The sequence below is a fragment of the Rhipicephalus sanguineus genome, chromosome 2 (genome assembly GCF_013339695.2).
Source record: "Rhipicephalus sanguineus isolate Rsan-2018 chromosome 2, BIME_Rsan_1.4, whole genome shotgun sequence".
NCBI lineage: Eukaryota > Metazoa > Arthropoda > Arachnida > Ixodida > Ixodidae > Rhipicephalus > Rhipicephalus sanguineus.
In genome coordinates this window covers 68,947,374-68,971,958 of record NC_051177.1, presented here as the reverse complement: position 1 = coordinate 68,971,958, position 24,585 = coordinate 68,947,374, and the positions used below count along the sequence as shown (strand labels likewise).

General features: G+C 44.3%; 2 protein-coding genes across 2 annotated transcripts in view; both read left to right on the top strand.

Annotated features, from left to right (window-relative positions):
- Positions 1 to 24,585, top strand: part of LOC119383131 (peroxisomal membrane protein PMP34) — a 182,545-nt gene that overhangs the window by 78,465 nt on the left and 79,495 nt on the right. The window lies entirely within an intron of this gene.
- On the top strand, positions 9,277 to 23,611 carry LOC119381197 (catechol O-methyltransferase domain-containing protein 1). Its single transcript, XM_037649149.2, has 5 exons — positions 9,277 to 9,376; positions 14,155 to 14,273; positions 16,560 to 16,614; positions 20,100 to 20,233; positions 23,457 to 23,611. The coding sequence occupies exons 1-5, from the start codon at positions 9,301 to 9,303 to the stop codon at positions 23,607 to 23,609; spliced, it is 537 nt and encodes a 178-aa protein (XP_037505077.1). The 5' UTR covers positions 9,277 to 9,300; the 3' UTR covers positions 23,610 to 23,611.

The following is a 24,585-nucleotide window of genomic DNA, read 5'->3' as shown; positions in this document are numbered from 1 at the left end:
TAGGCCAATTTCCGTGCAGGTGCTACTACAGCACCGTCCACATCTCTCGGCGGCCCACAAGGCAGTGAAAGCACTCTTGTGTTTTTTGAGAACGACGGGCTTATGCGAACGCCTCTGACTTGTGGTGCAATCCCGCACGCTGTAGTGAATGCACTGCATCTCTTCTCTCTCTCTCTCTCTTATTTTTTTTTCTCTTTCCTCCCTTCTATTTCTCGTCTTTCTATTCCCCTTCCCCGACCCCCCAGTGTAGGGTAGCCAACCGGAAGTCTTTCTGGTTAACCTCCCTGCCTTCTCCTTTTTCTGTTTCCTTCCTTCCTCTTGATGAGATGCGTGAGTTGCGAGAGTGTCCGTTAGAGTCTCGGTAACGTGGCCGCTCCCGATCCATCCTTGTGGATGTGAAGTCCAAGCACTCGTAGCGTCTCACCTTCTGGAATTACTGTCCCATTTAGGGTGACGTTAGGGTCGGGCTCTTCGTATATGGGAGGCCTGCCTCTCGTTCTTGCTTTGAGGACAAGGTGCTCGGACTTCTCAGGGGCACAGTGGAGGCCGCAGTTTCGGAGATACCTTTCGATAGTATCACGGCATCTTGTAAGCAGCTCTCTTGTCTTCCGATGTTCGAAGCCCTGGTCCAGAGCGTGATGTTATCAGCGTACATCGCGTGCCGCACATCTGGTATTTCATCGAGAAGTTTTGGAAGATTGATCATGGCCACGTTGAACAGTAGCGGTGAGATGACCGATCCCTGCGGAAACCGAGAATTTGGCGAATTGTGCTAATGGTAATTTAACGTAGTAAAAAAAGAGACTTGCTGGAAAACGACGTGTCGTGTCACGGCGCTAAAAATCTATCCTTTTGACCGTCCCACACGCTGTCGACTGCGTCGCTTATTTTTTTTTAAATGCGTTCTTTAAAAAGGCAGTAAAGTATGCGCAACATCCTATGCTAGAAACGTGCCTTCCAACATATTTCAATGCCCTCGGTAAAATTTTGCGCTTGCATTGCGCACGCCTCGACGAATGTCGTTTGATGTCGGAACACTCAATTCTACGACAATGTATATGATGTTTCCTGTCTGGGCCGTTTCTAGCCGTTCCAATACTTTGCAATGAAAGCTTCATATTCCAGGGTTTTACGTGCCAGTCCCATGAGATAGTGAGGCAGGTACACAGTAGTCAGGACTTTCGTCTATACACATATTTTATCAAAGGGCGTTCTTTCACGTGCGCATAAATTAAAGCAAACGGTTTTCCATTTGCCTCCACCTAAATGATGCCGGGAGTCGAACCCGCGTCCTATAGAGTTTAGCAGTCCTACACCTCAGCCACAAATCTATACAAAAACGGGTGAAAGTTGTGACTTATACCAGGGTACTTTAAAAAGGACCCTGCTTATCGATAGAATGAGCGAAAATTCGTCGCCCAAGCATTCCGTACAAATTGGGAACCAGCGAAGCTGAAACTTGAAGACCTGGTGTTTTATCACTGCGTTAATCCCGACGGTTCATTAAAGTCTTCCTCGGTTATTGGTTGCGTCTATCGATAAATCTTAATTAGTGTTTGCCACGCGTGTGTTCCCTTCTCTTTTTTTTATTGACATGATATAAAATATTCGAGCACAAATATGGCGACGGCTACTCCTTAGCTCCTAAAGGGGTCGGAGCACACAGGGTGCAAAATTTCCGAACGTAACAAAATCGCAGCACATACAATAATAACTTGAGCACTACGACACTATGACGTGTCGAAAATAGAAGGAATAACGTCGCGTTATATGAAGTTCTGAAGTCATACATCATGTAGCTGAATTATTATCTACATAATTATTATCTACATACATCATGTAGCTGAATTACTATCTATACATAGCATAACAGTCAAGACAACATAGTCAACAATCGCATATATGCATGTACGCGGTTATGGTAAAATGAAACGTAACATAGATAACATGACCTTCAAGCCAAAAATAGTTAAGGTAAACGCTGTGACATTAAAAAAAACAAAAAAAACCCTTAAATGCGTTATTAACGGCCCCAGGATTCCACTATCTTCACGGCAAACTATGAATGTTCTTAAAGCACCTTCCTGCAAATCTCTTGTTGGCCACGGGCCCAAAAGTTTAATATCTGGGGTTTAACGTCCCAAAACCACGATATGATTATTAGAGACGCCGTAGTGGAGGGCTCCGGAAATTTCGACCACCTGTGGTTCTTTAACGTGCACCTAAATCCAAGTACACGGGCCTCAAACATTCTCGCCTCCATCAAAAATGCAGCCGCCGCAGCCGGGATTCGTTCCCGCGACCTTCGGGTCAGCAGTCGAGTGCCATAACCACTAGACCACCGTGGCGGGGCGGGTCCAAATGTTTCCATAAACTGAGTGGTCGGCGGTCTAACGCCATTAGCGCTGATTTTTGTCGGCATCTTGGTGTGTCGTGGTGTAGGCATTCTAGGACGAGGTGATGCACTGCCTACACCAAGCACTTTTTTGCACAGGATTGGCCGCACTGAATCTCCCGAATGTGATTGTAGATTTGTAGATGAAGACATACATCCCTTCTTCATTTTAGTGGACCAGTGGTGAGCAGTGGTATTTGCCCAATTTCTGTGGCACATGCGCAGTAAGAGTTTCCGCGTGCATAGGACGGATGAATTTTGATTTCGCCTGGCCATGTACAGCGTCGTCGTAAAAATGATTCTGAATTCGCTCACTAGATGTAGAAAATCATTTTTATTTGTTCTACGCTTGAACGATCTGGCCTGCATGCGTCAATGCGTTTGCAAGTTACGCTCAAGTCCGGGCAATAAAGCTGCTCTTCCGGCCATTTCTAGCTGCACAGGTGCACACTGAGCTGTAGGGGTTCAGGGCCGACATGCCTCATTTATTCTGTTCGCGTTAAACTGTCAACTCGATACGAGTCGATGAACCATCGCTGCATGAACCCAATGTTGTAACTCGCTACCTTCCTAACTCATTCTCGTTTAAAAATAAACCGCAGTAAATTTACCGCTCTAAAAAACTTATGGCAGCTCCGCACTACAGTGGTGCCATGTCTGAAGGAAGAGCGGAGCTGGGGGCGGGGGCCTTTCTTGTATCTCTTTATTTTTATTTATTTTCTTCTTTCTCTCTGTTTCTTGCATCTCTTTTTTTTTAATCTGTTTCTTTCTATATTTTTCTTTCTCACTCTATCTATCTCTTTCTCGCTTTCTTTCTTCCTTTTCTTCCTTTCTTTTCTTCTCTTTTCTTTCTTGCTTTCTTTCTTTGTTTCTTTCTGTCGGTCTTTCTCTTTCTCTCTCTGCATTTTTTATCTCTGTTTCTCTCTCTGCCCATATGTTTCTGTCTTTTTATCTTTTTATGTGTTTATGCTCTTTATTTCTGTCTATTTCTCTCTTCCTCTTTCTTTCTATCGCTTTCTTTCTTTCTTTCTTTCTTTCTTTCTTTCTTTCTTTCTTTCTTTCTTTCTTTCTTTCTTTCTTTCTTTCTTTCTTTCTTTCTTTCTTTCTTTCTTTCATTCTTTCTTTGTCTATGTCGTCTTACCTTTTCATGCCTTTATTTTCTTTATTTCTCTATACTTTTCTCTTTATTTTTCTTTCTACCGCTTTCTTTCTCTCTCTCTCTCTTTCTATTTATCTCTTTCTTTCTCTCTATTTTCTACCTCTTTTTCTCTCTCCCTCTCTTTTGACGTGTTCTTTTTGGTTTGACACTCGCGCCATCTGTACACGGTAGTGGGGCTTGCCCAATTCCTGTGGCGCATACCCACCTGAGGAATTGAATTGAATTGAAAAACGTTTATTAAAAAAGAAGAGGGGTTTGAGAAGCAGGTGGGTGGGGCCCCTAGTCCAGGGCTCCACTGGCCTCAGCAGCCCGCCGCGCCTGGTCCAGGAGAGCCACTTGGGCAGTTTTTCACGACTGAGCACAAGTTACCTACAGCCTAAACAGCTTCACTCCATAGGGAATGAAGGGGGCGCGTGCTGGTTCATGATGACGATAGTTCTTTATGAAGGAGCACAAGTTACCGACAGCTCAAACAACTTCGCTTTTTAAAAATCTGTGCAGTATTTTTCTTGCTTATTAACCCATGATTCTGAGCAAGGGAGAGAGAGAATGAATTTTAATGCCAGGGATGACGCAGTGATCCAAGCAGGGATAGTGTCAATGGCGGTATCACAAAATAGGATAATAAAGAGAACTGAGAACATGGCGTACTAATTATAAACACCACCTCGAAGTGGACCCTGTCTTTTTCCTAATCATTATATTTATCCGATTTGAAGGTACGACGACCGTAATTATATTTTCCTCCCTACCCGCCATCTGGCTCTCGGACCTCGCCTCCCCCCCCCCCTTTTTATATTTTTGCCCTGCATACTCATTCCTTATCCAGAGTAGCCGATCAGCGTCTATAGATAACCTCTAAAATTCTCGTTATTTCAGTAAAAAACGTGTTTTCTATCTCCCTGTCAATTTTTAAGAGATCTCTACGTCTCTTATAGTACAGGCACATACAGTGGCGTAAATCCAAACAAATCACATGGGGGAACACATCTTGTAATGGCAGCCATTTTGTTTTTTTTTATAAATATTGGTTTTATTTGTAATCATACAAAAATTAAAATCGCACTTCGAACTAAAATAAAAATGAGCATTATTTTTAAGCACCATAATCGTAGTCGAGCTGTCGGATTTATACTTCATTGTTAATGCAATCCACCTCAGCGTCGACCTAAATAAATAACGGTAGATGCTCGGGAATTCTTCATTGGCTTCGCAACTTAAAGCCCAGCATAATAAAACATTTGCGGCGCGTCAATCCGTAGCAGTTCAGAAAGCTCGTGCTCTACAGTGCCCTTTGGAAGGAAAAGTGACTTTCACTCTTCTGCTACGTGCCTGCACTTTTGAGGGGCTTCAGGATTCAGAGTTTGTTTTATGGAGAGTGTGCTATACTTAACTCTCAAGCAAATTAAATATGACGTTAGAAAGATAAATATCAGGGAGGGGTACTTGCAAGGGATGTCTCGCCCAGCCTCAACACAAAGGAGTCAGTGCCCCCTTGCCCCCCCCCCCCCCCCTATTTACGCCAGTGGGCACATAATGCCGCGTCAATATTTGTGTCTGTCTATACGCTGGCGACGACAAGGAAGACAACCGGTGCGCTCGAGAGGCGCAGCGGGAATGACTGAAAAAGAAGACGTTCTTGGCGGCTGCACGCTTTCAGCGCTATTTGAGTAAATTGCCCCAGTGTCTATCAGCAGTGGTTGTACTAACAGACTGCCTCTCTGTCTGTTCTGCGTTAAGTGCACCTAATTTATCGAGTACCATACAGACGTTCTATTCGATGATTCCCAGGCATGTACGGCTGGTTCGATTAGTGTGGGTACCAGGCCATAGAGGGCTAGCACTCAATGAATATGCGGATGCACTGGCAATATCATCCCATGATGGCCCTATTTTGTCTGTATTGCCCACGTCAGCGTATGTCACAGCAGCGAGATTTGAAAAGCGTACCACGGCCAATAACTTCGATAAATCTCCTTTGTTTTCATCAGATTTCCCACAGCTAAAGTTTCCTTGGAAGAGCAGATGGTGTTCATCTAGGAAGGAAGAAATACAAATTACAAGGCTACGCTGTCGAGTCCCACCACTGAACTTTTACCTTCACAGGTCGGGTCTGGCTCAGTCACCGTTATGCCTCCACTGTAATGAGAGGGAATCTCTGGAGCACTTCTTTTTGACGTGCCGAAGATTTAAAACACAAAGAAAAAGACTACTAGAAGAACCCCTGCGGAAGTTGGGCTTGAATTTGTCACTTCCGGTGATTCTTTCATTTGGGGCAACCATATTTGGTTTTAGCCACAGGAGCGTTTTCAACGCTGTCTCTAATTTTTTACGAGAATCCAAAAGAATTGAATGTTGAGTGTAGCCTCAGTTGTCTTATATGCAACTGTATATATATATATATTTTTTTATTGTTCTTGTTGTTGTTTCTATATAGGCGTTTTTTTTTTCTTTTTTCTCTTCTTTAAATCTTGCGAGTTTATATGTAAAGGCTAAACATTTCATTTCAGCTTCTTCCTTCACGAAGTGAATTAGTTTCCTAAGCAAAGCACCGTCCGCTTCATGGCCTATCCCCCGCAGTGGGTTGAGCCAAAGTACTGAGGAACCAACCAACCAACCAACTATCTTGGAGTACGACACGCCGTACGCCTTTCTAAATAAAGCCCCTGTGTTTTATAACACGCGACAATATATACCCCTTCGACTATATATGTGCCCCCCACCCCTCCTCCTACCCCAAGATGAATAATTCAAGCGTCACCCCGGCCCATGGATGTTCCTGTGGAATATGCCGTGCATACTGTGCACTTTTCTACAGCTTTTTGTCGGTGTTATCATCCTGTGGTAACATCATGCCGTCGTCGTGACTCAATGTTCGTATCGTTACACTTTGCAATAAACTTGTTTTTATAAACACACAAACTTTGCAGCAAGTTCCCGCGAGCATTACGTGCTCTCCCACGCCGCCGTTCCACCTGTACTATGCATTAGCGGCCGCTTTGCGCAGCTGGTTGTCGAGGATCTCCCGCCGCATGTATTTAGATGGTTCTGCGTTCGCTGCTTCAGTGTCGACTACATCGCTTGGTACCCGCTCCGCCTCCCTCACCTCTTCCATTCGAGAGTTTGCTTGCACGTTGCTATACTTACTCCGTATTTCCGATGGCTGAAACCCGCGGTCACGGTCACTTCGTCAAGCCGTACCACCTCGAGCCTAGTCTCGCCGAATATGTGGCCAATCACAGCGGCCCGCTGCACCCGACTCTCGCAAAGCTCTGCCAAGTAAGATAACTCTATGTCCTTTGTTCGCCTACCGCGAATGCGCACTGACTTCATCAGTTTCATCAATGGGAAATGTTATAATTTTCTTGGAAAACAAGGCAAGCATTTTAATGAAAGCGACATTTGTTTAGTGCTATGTCAATAACAACTGGGGTTTTACATGCCAAAACCACGACATGATTATTACGCATGCTTTAGCTAAGGGTTCCGGAAATTTCGACCGTCTGGTGTTCTTTAACGTGCACTGACATGGCACAGTACACGGGCCTTTAACATTTCGCCTCCATCGCAATGCGACTGCCGCGGCCGGGATCGAACCTGCGACCTTCGTGTCAGCAGCCGTGTATCGTAACCACTGTACCACGGCGGCGGACGTGAGCTGATGTCAACCGGTGCACTATGGTAACCACTATACAGTGGAGTTTTTCGTGTGTATTCCGATGGAATTGCATAAAACATTCTCTCTTTCCTTAGCATGAAAATCTCGCGCTCCGCTCGTTTTAGCTCAATATGTGACGCCACTCAGTGTGCTTGTGCGTTCTGTTATAGACACACTCCGATTGTAAAGTGACCGGAATTTTAATTTTATGGCTGCTGTGTCACCACCAATTTGACACCCGCGCGCAGTGATTGTAAGGAGCCTTCTTGCAGCAAAGGTATCCAGAAATGGTATAAAAAGAGGGGAATCAAGATAGAACATCAAGGGCAAATTTAGGCATCTACATCAACGTTTAGTCCTCACGTATTCCGTCGCAGCCCCGCAGGTAAACGATTTTCTAAGCTGCCATTTTCACACACTGAAACAGAATTCTCGACTCTCTGCCGTTTATGAAACCGCGCCTTGGGTGGTTTACCGTAGAAATAAAGACCAGGGGCGTAGCCAGAAATTTTGGGTTCAACCATACTTTATGTATGTTCGTGCGTGCGTTTGTATATGTGCATGCCTATATAAGCAAGCAAAACTGAAAAATTTCGGGGGGGAAGGGGGGGGGGTTGAACCCCCCCAACCTCCCCCTTGGCTACGCCCCTGATAAAGACCATGCCAGGTGGCGTTATAAACTGTGAATGCTTCCTTTGAGGAGCAGAGTTGCGCGTTTCAGTGAACGCGCCTCTATTCAACAAACGGATTCACGTGTGAAGAAAGCAACCTTTTTTGCGAGAAAGCAAACTTCACGGCTGCCTCTGAGTTGCAGCCCATCACGCCAGCTGCTACTGCACTGCCATTTGGCAATCTGACCTTGTCGCGTCTGTTGGCAAGCGCAGTTTCGAAGAACTATTCTCTGTTGTTCCACCAGCAGTTTCACAATTAGTACATTTTTTTTAAAGAGGCCGCTGAGTTGTGGAAATGACACTGTAGCGCGTAGCAACATGAGACGCCGATGTTGCAAGAAATTCAGGCTGCCTACGCGTATGCCATTCAACTGAAGCGGGGTTTCCTATGTGACCAGAAAAAAAAGAGTCCTTTGACTCTTTTCGGAGAGTTCTGACTCGTCACGTATATGACCCTTTAATGAGGCACGTACACTCTCTTTGCAGGTCATTATATACTCTTTTCGGAGAGTCATTTGACCCACAAGGGAGTTAACGTGCTTCTTGGCTAGTCAGGACTCTCCGAAAGGAGTCGCACATACTGTTGTTTTCTTCGAGTGCATGGCGGGAGAGGGGGGGGGGGGGGGGGAGTAGTAAAAGCTGACTACTCGCGTATTGAGAGAGAGAGAAGTCAGATACACGAAATAAATGCGACATTGTCGCCATCAAAATTTGGAACATTGGTATTCTTGTGCACGGTTCATTCCAGAATTGTACCGCATGTCTAGAACAAAACGGAGCAGCACTGCTAAGGCATGCAGGTGGACAGTAAGGGGGGAGATCGCCCATTTCTATCCTGCTCCTCCGTAACTGTCATCTCCTCTAGTCAAGGTGAAATTCGTAGACTTATGTCTCTTTAAATTCCAGAAGGCATGTCCCCGTGTAGTTCTATTGTTATTGCGCGTGCTACTTGCGATCTTCGGCTTATGCGCTTGCCACAGACATTTGCTTACGAAACGCCGCAGCTGGTAGAGTATTTCTATGGGGCCGAAATGCAAGAACAGTCCGTAGACTTATATCTGGGTGTACTATAAAGAACCCCAGGTGGCCAAAATTAAGCCCGAGTCCTCCACTACGGCATGCCTCACAATCGTATTGTGGTTTTACCAGTTTCTTTTAATTTGTCACTTCAATGTCGCTTTAGCTGCGGCAAAGTATTTCCTCGTCGACGATTCGTGGTGTGTCGTCTTCGTCTGCGAAGATGACTGGAGACAGACTGTCATATCATTTTTATAGAAATTCTGCATGGTCTAAAAAAAGACTACCTTAATAATTAATGTTTCCCTTCGTTATTGTTTTTCATTAATTATTATTTCCTTCACCACACGCATGTACCTCTGCATGAAAGGAAACCCAGAAGCAACCCCATGCTGATAGGATGAGCGACACGTCTCAGTTACAGCTCTTCCAGATACTGCTCAAGGCTACAAAGGCAAGACATTACTTGGACGTAGGTGAGCTTTTCGCGTGTCCACATTCGCAATTCTCTCTCTCTCTCTCTCTCTACATATATATATATATATATATATATATATATATATATATATATATATATATATATATATATATATATATATATATATATATATATATATATATATATATAGTCTGGACGTTGCTTTACGGAAGACTTTTAACAGACAGGTCTGGCTACCGCGAGCGAGGGCGTTTGTTTGTTCCTCAGTTACTTGGCGCAATATACGTCTATCAGAACCACCTATCGTCATAGAGTTTCCTACAATAACCTAGAGAGGAAACTGGCGCTGCGATCGTTCGACCACCATGGGAATGATGGAAAGTACAGGCTTCGGATTGGATTTCGTTAGCTAACGAACTGTCTACGGATCTTTTTCTGCAGTTTCAGTTTCGTTCTTTGCGAGGCGTGGGCAGTGGGGTGCGTTGCAAAGCACTCAATCAGTGCCTTTGTTGTTCAAAGAGGCTGAAGATCGCCAGATTTCTTGATTTGCTGCGACGTTGCAGCTTTACAGGTTGTATCTGACAGTTTTAGCAAAGCGTCGTGCACTCACCGCTGCGCATAGATGTAGCGTCCCATGCCAGTGCAGGAAATTGCATAGAGTTCACGTTTTGTGATATGCGTTACTTGTCAAAACTCTTTTAAATCGACTGCAAAACGATGGCGAAGCTAAGTAGATGCACCGTCACGCTCCTCTGACTCGACTTCACAACAAAACGAGAGATGCGTTGGGGGCAGGCCACTTGGACGGACGCATATGGCATCGCAGCAGATGATACGTGTTTCTCACTCAATACGGTACTGTTATTTCCATAAATAGATAATGCGTACTTTCGAGGGAAAGACTAGCGCGTTTGTTTTAGGTGTTGTAAAGAAAATGGTTCATTATTTTGTGACGCCAAATCTGGAACACAATGACAGAGCAATGCATACCCTGGTGGTTGAACTTGACCAGGTTTCAGTTCTATCCCACGGTCACGCAAACTTTTTGCAATAAGTTTTACGTACAAAAGAATGAAGCAAGTTTTAATTGGAAATAACTTCATATAGCTTTGTTTTACACTCGGCAAACAAGCGTCGCGAATCTCAAGAACCTAATTCATCTGAAGCAAACCCGAAGCCTGTACTTCCCATCATTCCCATGGTGGTTGAAGCGCCGCTCAATGAGCCCGCGTAGACACTAGCGCCAGATTCCCATCTAGGTATTATTGTAAGAAACTCTATGTCTATCGTCGTCTTCCGCTATCGTCGCCTTCTGACAGTGGAGCGTTTGTCATTCGCATTTACCACAATTCATAGATAGATAGATAGATAGATAGATAGATAGATAGATAGATAGATAGATAGATAGATAGATAGATAGATAGATAGATAGATAGATAGATAGATAGATAGATAGATAGATAGATAGATAGATAGATAGATAGATAGATAGATAGATAGATAGATAGATAGATAGATAGATAGATAGATAGATAGATAGATAGATAGATAGATAGATAGATAGATAGATAGATAGATAGATAGATAGATAGATATTTCAGCGCTCGTCTTCCCTTGCGAATGTGTCTTTATTGCTTCTGTTAATTTACAAGCGCTTTCCTACCCTACCGACGTACACGGTTCGTTTAACCTGTCTTATACCATTACAGCCACTATCCGATAATTTCGGAAATGGACAAGCGCTGTGCATTGACACTTCTCCTGTCCTGTCTACATACTCTAGAGTAAATTTTTATCCACGTCAACAAGTAAAGTGCGTTGTAAAGCTGATTCAAGGGTTTGAGCGGAACCCTTACAAGATAGCGCGAACAACAGCGATCGTTATAAGTACATCGTATAACTTCGTATAACTACCTAGGTGTTCACTTACAGTCTGACCTTACGTGGCATCATCACATCCGCCTGACGTTGGCATCAGCTAACCGCTCATTAGGTCTACTCAAACGCAACCTCAAGCATGCTCCAGATAATCTCCGTAGACTAGCATACATCACACTAATACGCCCTAAAATCGAATACGCATCAGCTATCTGGGATCCCTCACAAATCTACATCACCCAAGAAATCGAATCTCTTCAAAACCGTGCAGCCCGTTTCATCTTTTCTGATTGTTCACCCTATACTAGCATTTCAGAATTAAAATTCGCGTTCGGCTTGACGACTTGCCTCATCGCCGCAGAACTGCCCGCCTTTCGCTTCTCCACAAACTCTATCACCCATACCTTCACCACATCTTCGGAACACCAACAGCCATCTTTCCACGCACTGCATATCTTCAAGATAAAACGTATAACTTGTCGCTCAGCTCATTATGCTAATTTTTTCATTCCCCGAACAACAGTTTCATGGAATAACCTGCCATCCCACATTGCCACTCAAACAGATTTCACAACATTTCAAGAACTTTTACTAAACATTTCCGCTTAGATATCCACCACGCGTACTCTTTTTAGGCTTCTTCATATGTGCATCAGTGTTTAATTTTCTTGTTGTGATCATTTGTTAACGACTTTCAAGACTATTGTACACGCTTGATTCGTATTAATTTATGTGTTAATCGCAAACTTGTGTATCTTACGATCATGACTTCGTTTTAGTTTTTTTTTTATTGTATACTGTATTTGTTAGTGCCCTTGATTTATGTTTACATTAGTCAATTTTCTATCTCTACTTATTTTTCATTTTTTCCTAAGTATCTTGTTTTTTTGTGTTTTTAAATGCGAAGCGTTTCTTAGCGAACTTCTTCGAATTTGAGCGTATCTATCTATCTATCTATCTATCTATCTATCTATCTATCTATCTATCTATCTATCTATCTATCTATCTATCTATCTATCTATCTATCTATCTATCTATCTATCTATCTATCTATCTATCTATCTATCTATCTATCTATCTATCTATCTATCATCTATCTATCTAGCCGCCTACGACATTGTGCTCTCCTGGCCGTTTCGTTAAACGGATGTATACCAAAATTGGTATGGCATAACATGACCGTATTACGAACATAAATGACAAGTCATATCATGAAAATCATGACACGCATGTCATGAACAGCATGCTTTACATTCCACGGCCTTGGGGCTCTTGCGGCCGTTCCGTCAATTTCATATATACTAAAATTGGTATGGCGTGACAAGAGTTCATGACGAACATAATGACAGGTCCTAACGTGCAAATCAAGACACGCATGTCATGTGCAGCATGATTTACCTGACATGGTCTCGGGGCGCTAGCTGCCGTTTAAATGAATGGATATATTCTAAAACTGGTATGACGGGACATTTCTGTATGACGAACGTAACTGACACGTGGTAACTTGAAAATCATGACATTCATGTCATGTACGACATGATTTACATGCTACACTCATGGCGCACTCGCGGCCGTTTCGCAAGATTTATATACACCAAAATTGGCATTTCGCGATGTGACTGTATGAAGAACATGAATAACAGGTGGTAACATGAAAACCATGACATGCATGTCATGTATGTCATAATTTACATGCCACGCTCATGGTGCATTCGCGGCCGTTTCGCTATAGCTTGATACAAACCAAAATTGGCATTGCGCGATGTGACTGTATGGAGAACATGAATAACAGGTGGTAACATGAAAACCATGACATGCATGTCATGTATGTCATAATTTACATGCCATGCTCATGGTGCATTCGCGGCCGTTTCGCTAGCTTGATATAAACCAAAATTGGTATTGCGCGACGCGACTGTATGACGAACGTAAATGAGAGTGGTAACATAGAAACCGTCATATGCAAGTCATGTACGACATGATTTACAAGCCACGCTCATGGTGCGCTTGCGGCCGTTTCGCTAGATTGATATACACCAAAATTTGTCTTGCGCGCTTTGACTGTGTGAAGAACATGAATTACAGGTGGTAACATGAAAACCATGACATGCATGTCATGTATGTCATGATTTACATGCCACGCTTATGGTGCATTCGCGGCCGTTTCGCTAGCTTGATATACACCAAAATTGGTATTGCGGGACCCGACTCTATGACGAACATAAGTTACAGGTGGTAACATGAAAACCATGACATGCATGTCATGTATGGCATGATTTACATGCCACACTCATGGTGCACTTGCGGCCATTTCGCTCGTTTGTACACACCAAAATTGGTATTGCTCGATGTGACTGTATGACGAACATAAGTGACCGGTCCTAACATGCGAATCATGTTATATGCATGTCATGTACGGTATCATTCACATGACACTGTCATGATGCGCTTCCGGGCGTTTCGTTAACTGGATATATACCAAAAAAGTGTATGGCATGACACGAGTGTTTGATGAACATAAATGACAGGTCATGCATGTATATACCAGAAGATACGTTTCATAAGCATGGTACATATACCAGATTCTGCATACATACGTGTATGGCAAACATGCCATATATGGTGAACTAGATGCCATGGCATGAATGATTTCATTTGGCTCAAAGACAAACAAGGCGATGTATGCAGCTCTTTGCTGGCTGCTTCGCATTGCATCGATTCCCACAGTGCGTGGGATCTGCCGGATTTTTTGTTGTTGTTTTGTGTATTTAGCTCGCTTTCGTTATTTCATATAATCTTGTTTTGCATTGTATAAACGTACATAGCTTTGATTCATGTGTCTGTTAGTCTGCACGTGCTTTTGTATTTCGCCAGTGCTTACGACAGATGTGCTACACAATCGGAAGGCGTCTTCATGCATTTTTTTCTTCACTGTAGGCGTATTTACGGGTGTAAGCGCACTGGCAGCTGCCCTCGCGCTTCCACCAGATGGCAGAGTCGTTGGTCTTGAGATTGACGAGGAGATCGTCAAAGTTGGTAGACCCTTCTGGAAAGAGGTGAAGTTGTTTTTATCCTTACGTGTTTCTTTCTTTCATTTAGTTCATTTTTTGTGTGGCCGACAAGGCCAATAGTTTACAAGGGTGGCTGTGAAACGTCTACCGGAGGTCTTGCAAGTATATCCTAAGTAGGGCAACGCACACAGCCGAACTTCGAGCGCCCGTTGCACGATACGTTTTAAGACAGCAGACAAAGTGCGAAATGGCGAACACAATCAGCTTTAGGCCTGTTGTGAAGATGTCTGGAAGACGTCTTCTGTACATCTTGACTCACAGGATGATCGCCAGGATGTTCCGCCGGCCTTGGTCAAGATATATTTCAGATGGAAAATAGATGCAGGTGTCTTCAGTGGGTTAGGTTCTCTAAAGCGATAGCGTTAGGTGCCTCATGAGACACTGGCCTTGAGCTCGCGGCGTTCGGTACAAAAACTCGCGTGACCTCGCGCACAATAAGCAATAGAAACCACTGTTCGAGTTCTGGTGCACTCATGCGTCTTTTTTTTTTCGATGTATTTGGTTTTTGCGTGAACAAAACCTTCAGTCATGAGTGCAGAGCTCGTGTTGAATCGTTCTTCTTCTAGCGTCCTTGTTGTTTCGTTCGCGCTGTGAGGGAAGATGCAGACGTGCCGACTCGCCGAATTAACTATCTTGAGAACAATCTGCACTCATGAAACCACGATGCACCAGCCCTCTTGCATACTGCTACACACCTACGGGCTTCTGACTATTGCATGTGCTCATTACCACGACTTTACATACGCGTGCACCTGTAATGAAACACATGTATCGAATACACTGGCGATTTTTATGAGCATAAGCACTATTATGTTAGTTTCACAAATGCTTGATTCTTAATAATACTTGCCATTGGCCTTTCACCTTCAATAATATAACACCTTAAATATCAAAAATGGTTAGCATTTGCTTTTACAAACAAGTCTAGCACAGATATTCGTTGCGAATACTGTGCTCGTGAAAAGGTGCTCGTGAGAATAGGCAAGGAAAAATATTAGTCTACAACCCACTGGGGTGCTAGAAGGCACTTCCTGGATATTCGAGGTGTTCCACGAATAACCGAGTTCCGTCGTTAGAGATAAGTAGAGACCGGACTTTAGGCAAATGCCTATTTTGTTCCTTGCGCTCCTATCATGCGACATTCATATATGAGCATAACTTAGAGGTTAAAAAGGGCTTTTATAGTGTTTTCATTGTGCCTATAAACGCATATTATTAGCGTTTGTGCCTAAATGCTCACAAATACCTATAAATGCCTATTTTCAAAATTGGTGCTTGTAATAACACTATTTAGCCTCAAATTTCGCTCCCGGGAGCAGTTTGAGACCGTTATTCATGCTACCGCGCAACACTGACTGTTCGGAACTATGGGGTTCAACCTAGTTCTCTAGTTCAACCAATTCCCGGAAGCAACTGCTAGCAGCCGTGAAGTGGGACACGCACATTCGCCTCCGCAGAGACATGGCGTGCGCGGTTAGCGAATGCAAGAGCGTGGAGAGCCGTCAGCAGAAAGGAGAGTGAAGAGCAAAGAAAGAAAGAAAGAAAAATGTGACGTGCACGCGGCTTTTGTTTTTCTGATTTGTGAGGTGTTGACTGCGTTAGCGTACCCAGACATCTTTTTCTGAAGGTAGTGGGGGGGGGGGGGTTTCAACCATACTCTATGTATACATTCGTGAGTGCGCTTGTATGCATGCGTGCATATATACACATGCCAAACTGAAAAGTTTCGGGGGCGGGGGGCTGTTGAACCCTCCTCTCCCCACTGGCTACGCCAGTGATTCACTGGCAGGGCAGAAATCGGCCCGGCCAATAAAAGGAATCCCACCCTTTTGGTATTTTAGCGATCTGGCTCTCTGCTCGTGCTCTGCACTTCTAAGTCATGCCGAGAAGACACTCAGGAGTGTGCTTATTCGACAGTGGAATCTTGACTCACAGTGAAATCTTGACTCACAGTGCAGAACACGGGAGAGACCGTGTTCTGCGAACCGTACGGGACACAGCACATTGCACGGCTATGTTCAACTGTTTAACGCCTTTGCGCCATCTTAAGCAATAACATTTTTGTTTTCCTTTCGTAGATAAAACTCGCGCACGTCTTCGTTTCAAATTATTTGCATTTATGTGAAAATTTAATGTGCCTATATTTACTATTTTGGAAGCCTAAAACGTTGTTTTGCCTGCCTATTTTTGGCGCCTAAAACGAGCTTTTTTAGTGCCTATAAGTCCGGCCTCCGGTGATAAGTAAAAATAATCTCCACGCATTCCTTGCAGGCGGGTGTCGAGGGCAAGATTGACATTATTACTGGCGACGCCAAAAAGTCTCTGGGCAAGTTCAATTCTGCATTTTCTCAACACTTGATGCTCACTTAATGTGACGCATATCTTTACAGCAGTGCGAAACAGTAGCAGAACATATGCTGCGCAATAGCCTCCTTAAAACAAATATGACGGGTAACTTCTTTCATTATAAGGAATATACTTTCGTGACTGACATGTGATCAGCAATAAACGTACTCGCAGACTTCGTGTGTGATCACCTAAGGCCGATGTAATGTACTAGCGGATAGACTGCGAGATCAGCAATCGATGGTCTCGTAGTAGACATTCGCATTGTATGGAACTACAATTTGCCACCGAGCACACCGGTTGATGTTTGCTGGGAGAATATGTCAGTGTTTTAAATGCGAAGCATTCCTTCGCCGACTAAAGGCACTTAGACCGCTTCTTTCTTTCTTTCTTTCTTTTTTTCTATCTATCTATCTATCTATCTATCTATCTATCTATCTATCTATCTATCTATCTATCTATCTATCTATCTATCTATCTATCTATCTATCTATCTATCTATCTATCTATCTATCTATCTATCTATCTATCTATCTATCTATCTATCTATCTATCTATCTATCTATCTATCTATCTATCCCGTCTTTGTGCGCTTAACGGTTTCATAATGTCAATGTACCAACTAGCTCGGACCCAGCCTCTGACGAGGAATGAGACAGGGTGAAACGCAATTTCAGACCAACTTTATTCTAGCTCAGGTCGTCAGGTTTTTAGACCATCGTACTCACTATTAAAAAAAGAGCACTAAAATTTGCACCGAGTGCTTTCAAAGGAGTTCACAGGCAGATCGAGGTTATATGTGATCAACTCCGGAGCAGAATAACGAATTTCCCTGACGCTGCGGTAAAACTCTTTCTCTCTGTACCGCCGTTAATCACTCCTGGCCAGATGATTACGTTCTGCGTCAGGCCACGCATCCTGTCACTGCATCCTGCCTCGTCATTAAAAAGAAAAAAACACAACAACAAAAGTAACGCCTCACGCAAACGCGCGTTCTATTTAGAGGTGCACGAAACGCGTTCGTTATTTCAGCTCTTAGGTAGTAGATCTTCCCTTTCTTTTTTTCTTATTTTCTTTTTCGGGACAGCTACCCCTTGCCTTTACTGTCGTGATTCATGGAGGGCAGCTGCGTACGATTCAGGCTGAAAACGTCAAAAGCTTAGAATTTTTTTTTTTTAGTGGGGCTATAAAATGAAGCATGCCTCCCTCAAACAATCACTTCGAGTGAAAAACTGAAATGCATCTGGCCAGTGAGAGAGGTTCTCGCTTTCTTTTTTTTCGTCGTTACAAAACCGGATGCGCACCGTATGAAAACTGTTTTCCGTCGCCGGAAAGGCTGCTTGTTACAACTACTCACAACGAAACAGGGCCGAACGTATGCAGTCTGTATCCAGCAGGAAATATGAAATTTAGAGCATTGCCGTGAAATGCCCTTTTAGTTGTGTATTTTTTTTCCTTTAACGTTAGACCAAAACTTCGTAAATGACGCTGCTGCGGCAGTGGCTCAGGTGACTGTCTTTTTTTTTCGAATAAGCTCAACTGCGCGCGAACGTACCGCTGTTGTTCTCTACAAAGATATTTTAAATGTCGTAGTACGCAGAGGACTTGACTAGGATTCAAAATTAACTAACATCAGAAGAAATAACCACTGGTTTGCCAAGCAGTCTTGGCATACAGGCGTAAACATTCGACTTTCGATGTCTTTGAAATAATCAATTTGCAGCGCGATCTTTAACATACCACTTGGCGGTTAGAAATTGCGACTAGCTGCCCGTAAGCGGTGCGGTGTTCTCTCATACCACGCACAGACGCACGCAACCACGCACGCATGCGTACACTCATACACAGTAAAGCACATTACACCAATAAGGAGGTTTTAACACCTCTATAACTAACACCTTTACATCCTAGAAACATGGCATTTTCACGAGTCAAAACACGCATACCATGTGGGCTTCCAATCGTCCAAATACCCTTACCACAGGAAGTGAAAAGATCAATAAATCAGTACTAACAGGGATCAACCGATCACATTAGCATCGAAGGCTAGCACACTGCACATACGCAACCATACATACAAACGCAGCAGCTTAAAACACCTCAGAGATAGACCACTCGCACTGCAGTCATGCATCGATCAACTGGTATATATAGACATATATTCACCTGCCGTTCAGTGCTCGTGGGAATATTCCTGTTATACATCATTAAACAATAAACATTCACGGAGTACGCGTAAATTTATGGCGGACTTGAAGATAGCCCTATAACAGACATATACTATATTAATCTAAGCTCATCTAATATTCGACGCTTCTAAATGAGCTAATTCCAATTATCAACTGGTATTCTGTCGTATAGGCCATGGGTGTTTCCACAACTCATAAGACCCTTAACTCCTAAAGGGTGTCTTAGGTAAAACATTTAGCTTACGCAAACCGAAAGGCTACTCGTGGAAGCAAAACAGCTTTACACCCCATTTTTGCAAATTCTTGTTTGTGAAAAGAGCGTTTTGGGTGGTCGAAACTACCTTTAAAGGAACCACTCTTACAAATAATCATCGAATCACCTCAATATCGGAATGCATTGCCTCGTAAATCGATCGCTGCAAAAAAAAAAAATGTCAAATCTGTCGAGAACAAGCGTAGAGACGGGGATTTGAAATGGAACAAAAACAGCGCTCGGGAGAGGACGAAGCGCAGACAACAGACGCGGCGTGTCTGCCGTCTTCACTTCGTCCTGTCCAAAGCGCTGTTTTATTCTATTTCATAATGCACCAACCAGCCCAGTCAACCACACTGTTACAGGAATTTGCCGCGCGCTTTGAACGCATTCTCAGCTCCTTCGTCCCGACGTGCGCACTGCAAGCTACAAAGGGGTAGATGACAAAGGGGCAAGACTCTACGTCAGCGCGGGTCACAAACTCGAGCACGTTTCACGAAACGCGATTGGTCTCTCATGTGTGGTTCCGGTGCGTGCTAGTGTTGCTGCTGTCTATTTCAGCACGTTGTAGACCGCGGCGCCGGCACGTGGCGGCAACCCGTGGTATGAAGCGCGTCGGATCCGAACGCCGCTCTTGGTTTATGTCAGCTATCGGCCAATGGTAACAATCTGCTCTCTGGCGAAATAAAGCTGGCGTCGGCCTTCCGAAGAGAGTGAGGACGGGCCTCTCTATGAAGAAATGGTGCTTGAGCAAGTGACACTTCACGCTCCGCTTGTAAACTCTCCTTGCCGCTCACGATTGCAGGATTTGGTTGAGCCGTTCACAGCAGCGTCCGATTTCCAGAGTATGTGCCTTTTCACCAAGCGCGAGGGGTGGTTCAGGACATCTTTAATTGTGCAAGGTGGTTTGTAGGGTACACACTACGTGTATGTCAAGTCGTTATTCTGAAAACATCCTGATCATGTTAGTGCACATTCTGAAGGGAGCTTTTACGCAGCAACTGTGGTCTCTACGCCTCGCAGATGATCTGATCGCTCAAGGCAAATCAAACCACTTTGACTTCGTATTCATCGACGCCGACAAAAGCTCCATAGAAGAGTACTACGAGAAAGGCCTTCAGCTCGTCAGGCGCCACGGCATCATCGCCGTCGACAATGTGAGTCATACAGACATATAGAGTAAATGTGCGACACATTCTGCATATTAACAATGTACTGCGTATCATATGCAAGACAGTTTCAAAGTTGAGCTAGCCGTCTATTCGTGCCGAGACGTACTAATAAAATACATCTCCAGAGTATCAGCGTATTGTCGGCAGTGACGATTCCGGAAGCATCCTATTTTGCAGCACTTCACACACACAAGATGGCGCAGTTATATTTTAAGGCGAAAGCCTTAGGTGTCTCGTTGAGCGTCCCCTTGAACAAAATACGGCAGCTGAATGGAGTGGTGCAAAAACCCTACGTGACCTGCGTAACTGATGACGTCAAGTTGTGACGTCATAATGACGCCAAAGAACGCATATGTACCGTCGTCGTGACGTCGCGTGATGACATCATCACATGGCATCGTCGCTTCGTCAAAGGTGCACCGATCCCGAAGGTCGTGCAGCATTATACGTGATTCGCAGAAGGCTTCAGGATTCCTGCACCTCACTGATTTGAGAATCTGTAGGCAATTTAATGCGTGTCCCTCACACTGCGGCTCGTTATGCCTTGAAAGAAGCCTGGTCCCCGACTGTGAAACTTAATGGATTCCCAAGTGTGCAGCGGGCGTTGTACTTCCAATCACGAATGCCCTATGAGTTATTAATATATGTTTTCCCATTGTGTACATGTACAGTCGCGCTCAATATGACTTGCAACACGAGAGCTCGTGGCCTCATGACTTCAAAGATTGCTCATGGGTTCAATTTGGTTTCATTTCAGTAACTAATCGATATTTTCTTATTTGGAATCATCCCCGAGTGCGAGAACAGCATTTAGTTATGGAAATAAGGGCTAGTTGAAGCCATAAGCAGTCTTTGAATTCGTGAGGCCACGCGCTCCCATGTTGCAAGTCATATTGAGCGCGACTGTACGTTCACTGTAGGAGCGTTGTACTATTTCTCACGGTACTTATCATGCAACCAACCTCAACATTTCTGCTAAATAATCATTGCAGACCTGTGTGCCTCGAGCTGACTATGGGTAAACGCTTGTTTTCCTTGAAAATGGCACATGCATGTTTTCGCGATTTCCTTCGACAGCTAATCAATACTCCAAGTTTATATTTTTGCAGAAACGGAGGCTTATATTAAAAAATAGGCTAGGGATGGCATGCACGTGCGATGACTCAGACTTTGGGGTTCATTAGAAGTGAAATTATTTCATAATTTTATAAACCTATGCATTTATTATACCATATAGTTTAGTGCCGAAAGCGACCTTTCTTGATATCAAAAGTCATGCAAACGCACTCGTCATTTATCGCTCGCCGACCTGAACCTGGTACGTTCCCGCCGACGAACCTGGTACGTTCAAAACCAATTCTGTGCTTGAGCATAACCTCCGAATTACCGCGGCATCCGCAGAGTGGTCAAAGTAATGCACCGAGATTTGCGTCATATCCGCTAACCACCTGCTGGCGCCGGAGTTGTCTGATGAGACGCTATTTAAAGGCTGCCAATTACATAGAGGAATAATGACAACAACAATTGACGGTTGCCGGCTCGGGGGCCTGGCGAATTGTTTAAATCTGCGTCCGTTATTCGTTTATAACGGATTTAGTCAAAGTGAAAGTTCGCGGCAGTTTTCCTTTAAGGGCGCTCTCTCTGTGGACTGAAAGTTGGGCGACTTGTGTGCATCAGGACAATAAACGTGTTGACCGCCATGCGTTTATTTTAAACTGGCATATATTGATTTCTTATTGGAAATTGACGTATATACTTCAAACGGGATGGGGAGGCGGGCACGTCAAGCGACGCTCCATTAGCCCGCTGAACCCCGTTTCTGCGACTTCGTACCATTGTGAGATAAGGTATATCGATGTAGTTCATGAGTAATGGTTGATAGTATCCTATCTCGTAGGTTTTAACTTTTAAAACGAAAGTGTTTTATGCCGGGGTCCACTACAGCTCCACTGACGTATTTCCGTCACGGATATGACGTTGTAAAATATAAAGACTAACAGTGGGCAAAGAAAAAAACCAGAAGAAAAAGTTCCGTCACCGGGAATCGAACTTACGACCCCTCGCTCCGCAGCGCGAAACCATTCGGCCACGGACGGCACGTTCTTCGCAAGGCTAAGGGCGAACTATTTATATACACCATTTGCCGGTGGCTGTACTCAGAGATCTGTGTTACAGCGTGTTTTCGTTATCACTAGCGAGATGGCGCGAAGGGGTCGAAGAGCGCTCTTGAAAGGTCGTCACCGTTGAGACGAGCGCCCGCGTCTACAGGGCGTGGTCGCTTGTGCGTGCGCTAATCTCGTGATCGCGGTGGTTTGTACGTCTCGCGCCGAGAGCACGAAGGTCACTTGGCGTACTGCAGTGGCCGGTTTTGCGAACGGAGCGCGGTGCTCACGCAGAAATTTTACAAATGTGACAGTTCGCTCTCATCCTGTGTATATGGTCGTTCCGTGCGTTCTTTCTGCTTGAGCAGCGCGTTGCAAGTTTCGAGCTGCTTGCCGTTCTTCGCGTGACATTACAATTTGTTGCTTTAGCATTCATTCCTTCACCCTTGGGGCGAAAGAATGCGCAACAAACGCTCAACTACGTCTGTGAAGACACGTTTCACTTTCGTGTTATACCGATTCCTATGACAGAGGGATCAGCCATGTTTTTTCAGTGTTGTAACTGGATGTCGCTTAACATGTGCCCACCTTGAAGTATGCGTGTCTATTTCAAATAAAAAACTTTAGCAAATAAAAACTCCGGCTGTTCGCGCTTTCCGTCATATTGAACTGTATATTCGGTGAAACGTGGCCGCACGCACGTCCAAAAATGAATAGTCGGGTACAACTCTATCAGGCAGGGACATTTTCACCTGAAAGGAGGATGTACACCAGCCTGCAGCAATGAAAGCAAGATCTATACTGACGGAAAATTTCACAGTGAGCTAGTTGGTTACGCAACGCAAGATGGTAACGCAACGCAAGTTGGCAATGCAAGAAACGTTGATCTATACTGACGTCGTAATCCGTATGGTTGGTGACCCCTCCCTCGGAGGGTATAGCCAAGTGTTGTACATGAAGAGACTGTCTTTAGTCGCGGGGGGAAATTGGCTTCCACGCTTCGGTCATCTGGGGGGGGCCTTTCATGCCTTCTTAAGTTGCGTCCTACTATACTCCGATCTAGCGAGCTCATTCTGTAGCCATCACGTGGATTGCCTTTTCCGCAGGTGTTTTGGCAAGGGAGAGCGTTCAACCCGGAGTACGACGATTCCGTCACGGAGTCCGTGCGACGTCTAAGCCGCAAGATGGCGTCCGACGACCGCGTCGAGATCAGCATGCTCACCGTGAGCGACGGAGTCACTTTAGCCTTGAAAAAGTGAACGCCATCGCCCTAACTTCCTGGGCGACTGTCATGTGATGATTTTTGCCAAGACACATAAGTGTAAACTGTATAAATAAAGTGTCTGATCGAAAATTTCCCGAAATATTCTCAGAATGTCATCACCTTTACGAGTGATGTAGCGTAGGTTTATTAATTAACGATGGACTTTGAGTGCTGTGCATTTCTTGCAAGTATATTTTGTCGTCTACACTCGGTAAACAACGGAGCGCCTTCTTGTCTCCTACGTGCTTCGCCTTCTGGTCTTCTCGTTCTCGCATGCTGGGCTCAGTTTATTCTGTATTTGTGTCTATAGAGTGCGCATATACTCCCTTGACAAACGCCACAGCACCCGAATGCGTCGCACTAAATGCGTTGGTCGCCACAAGTGCTTAGCACGAAGTATAGCTGCAATATATGTACACAAATAGTCAAACAAAAACGCTGCGAAAAACGGGTATAGAAAGCGACGCATTCCTCGCCAAGCAATACTGCTGCATGAAGAGGTACCACCTATCCCCTGCAAGGGAACACGCTCACTCATTCAACGCGATAAATGGTTAATCAGCGACAAATTAGCGAGAAATTAAAACGATCGTGTGTTATTGGAAAGGTAATCACTGAATCTAGCAAGTATGCAGGAGGTATGTTTATAGCCTCACGCCCCAAGCGACAGTTATCTCCCAGTCACAGCCACGATTCTCGGAGGCTCTGCTTTTTTTACACTATAGGTGCCCAATTTAATTTTTCGAGCTGGAAATACGTCACGGATACCGTACTTAGACACCACGCATTGTTCGCCTATGTCAGGGACTATGTTGTAAAGTTACGAAAGTTAGAAAAAAATATATGGCATTGTCTTTAGCGTTAAGGCTGCTTTTACTTGCCGCACTGCGACAGAAAGGGTGAAGCTCGATGTATATTTACAATAACTTGCTCTATAATTCCGTTCTAGTTGCAAGTGCGCCGCCGCCGTT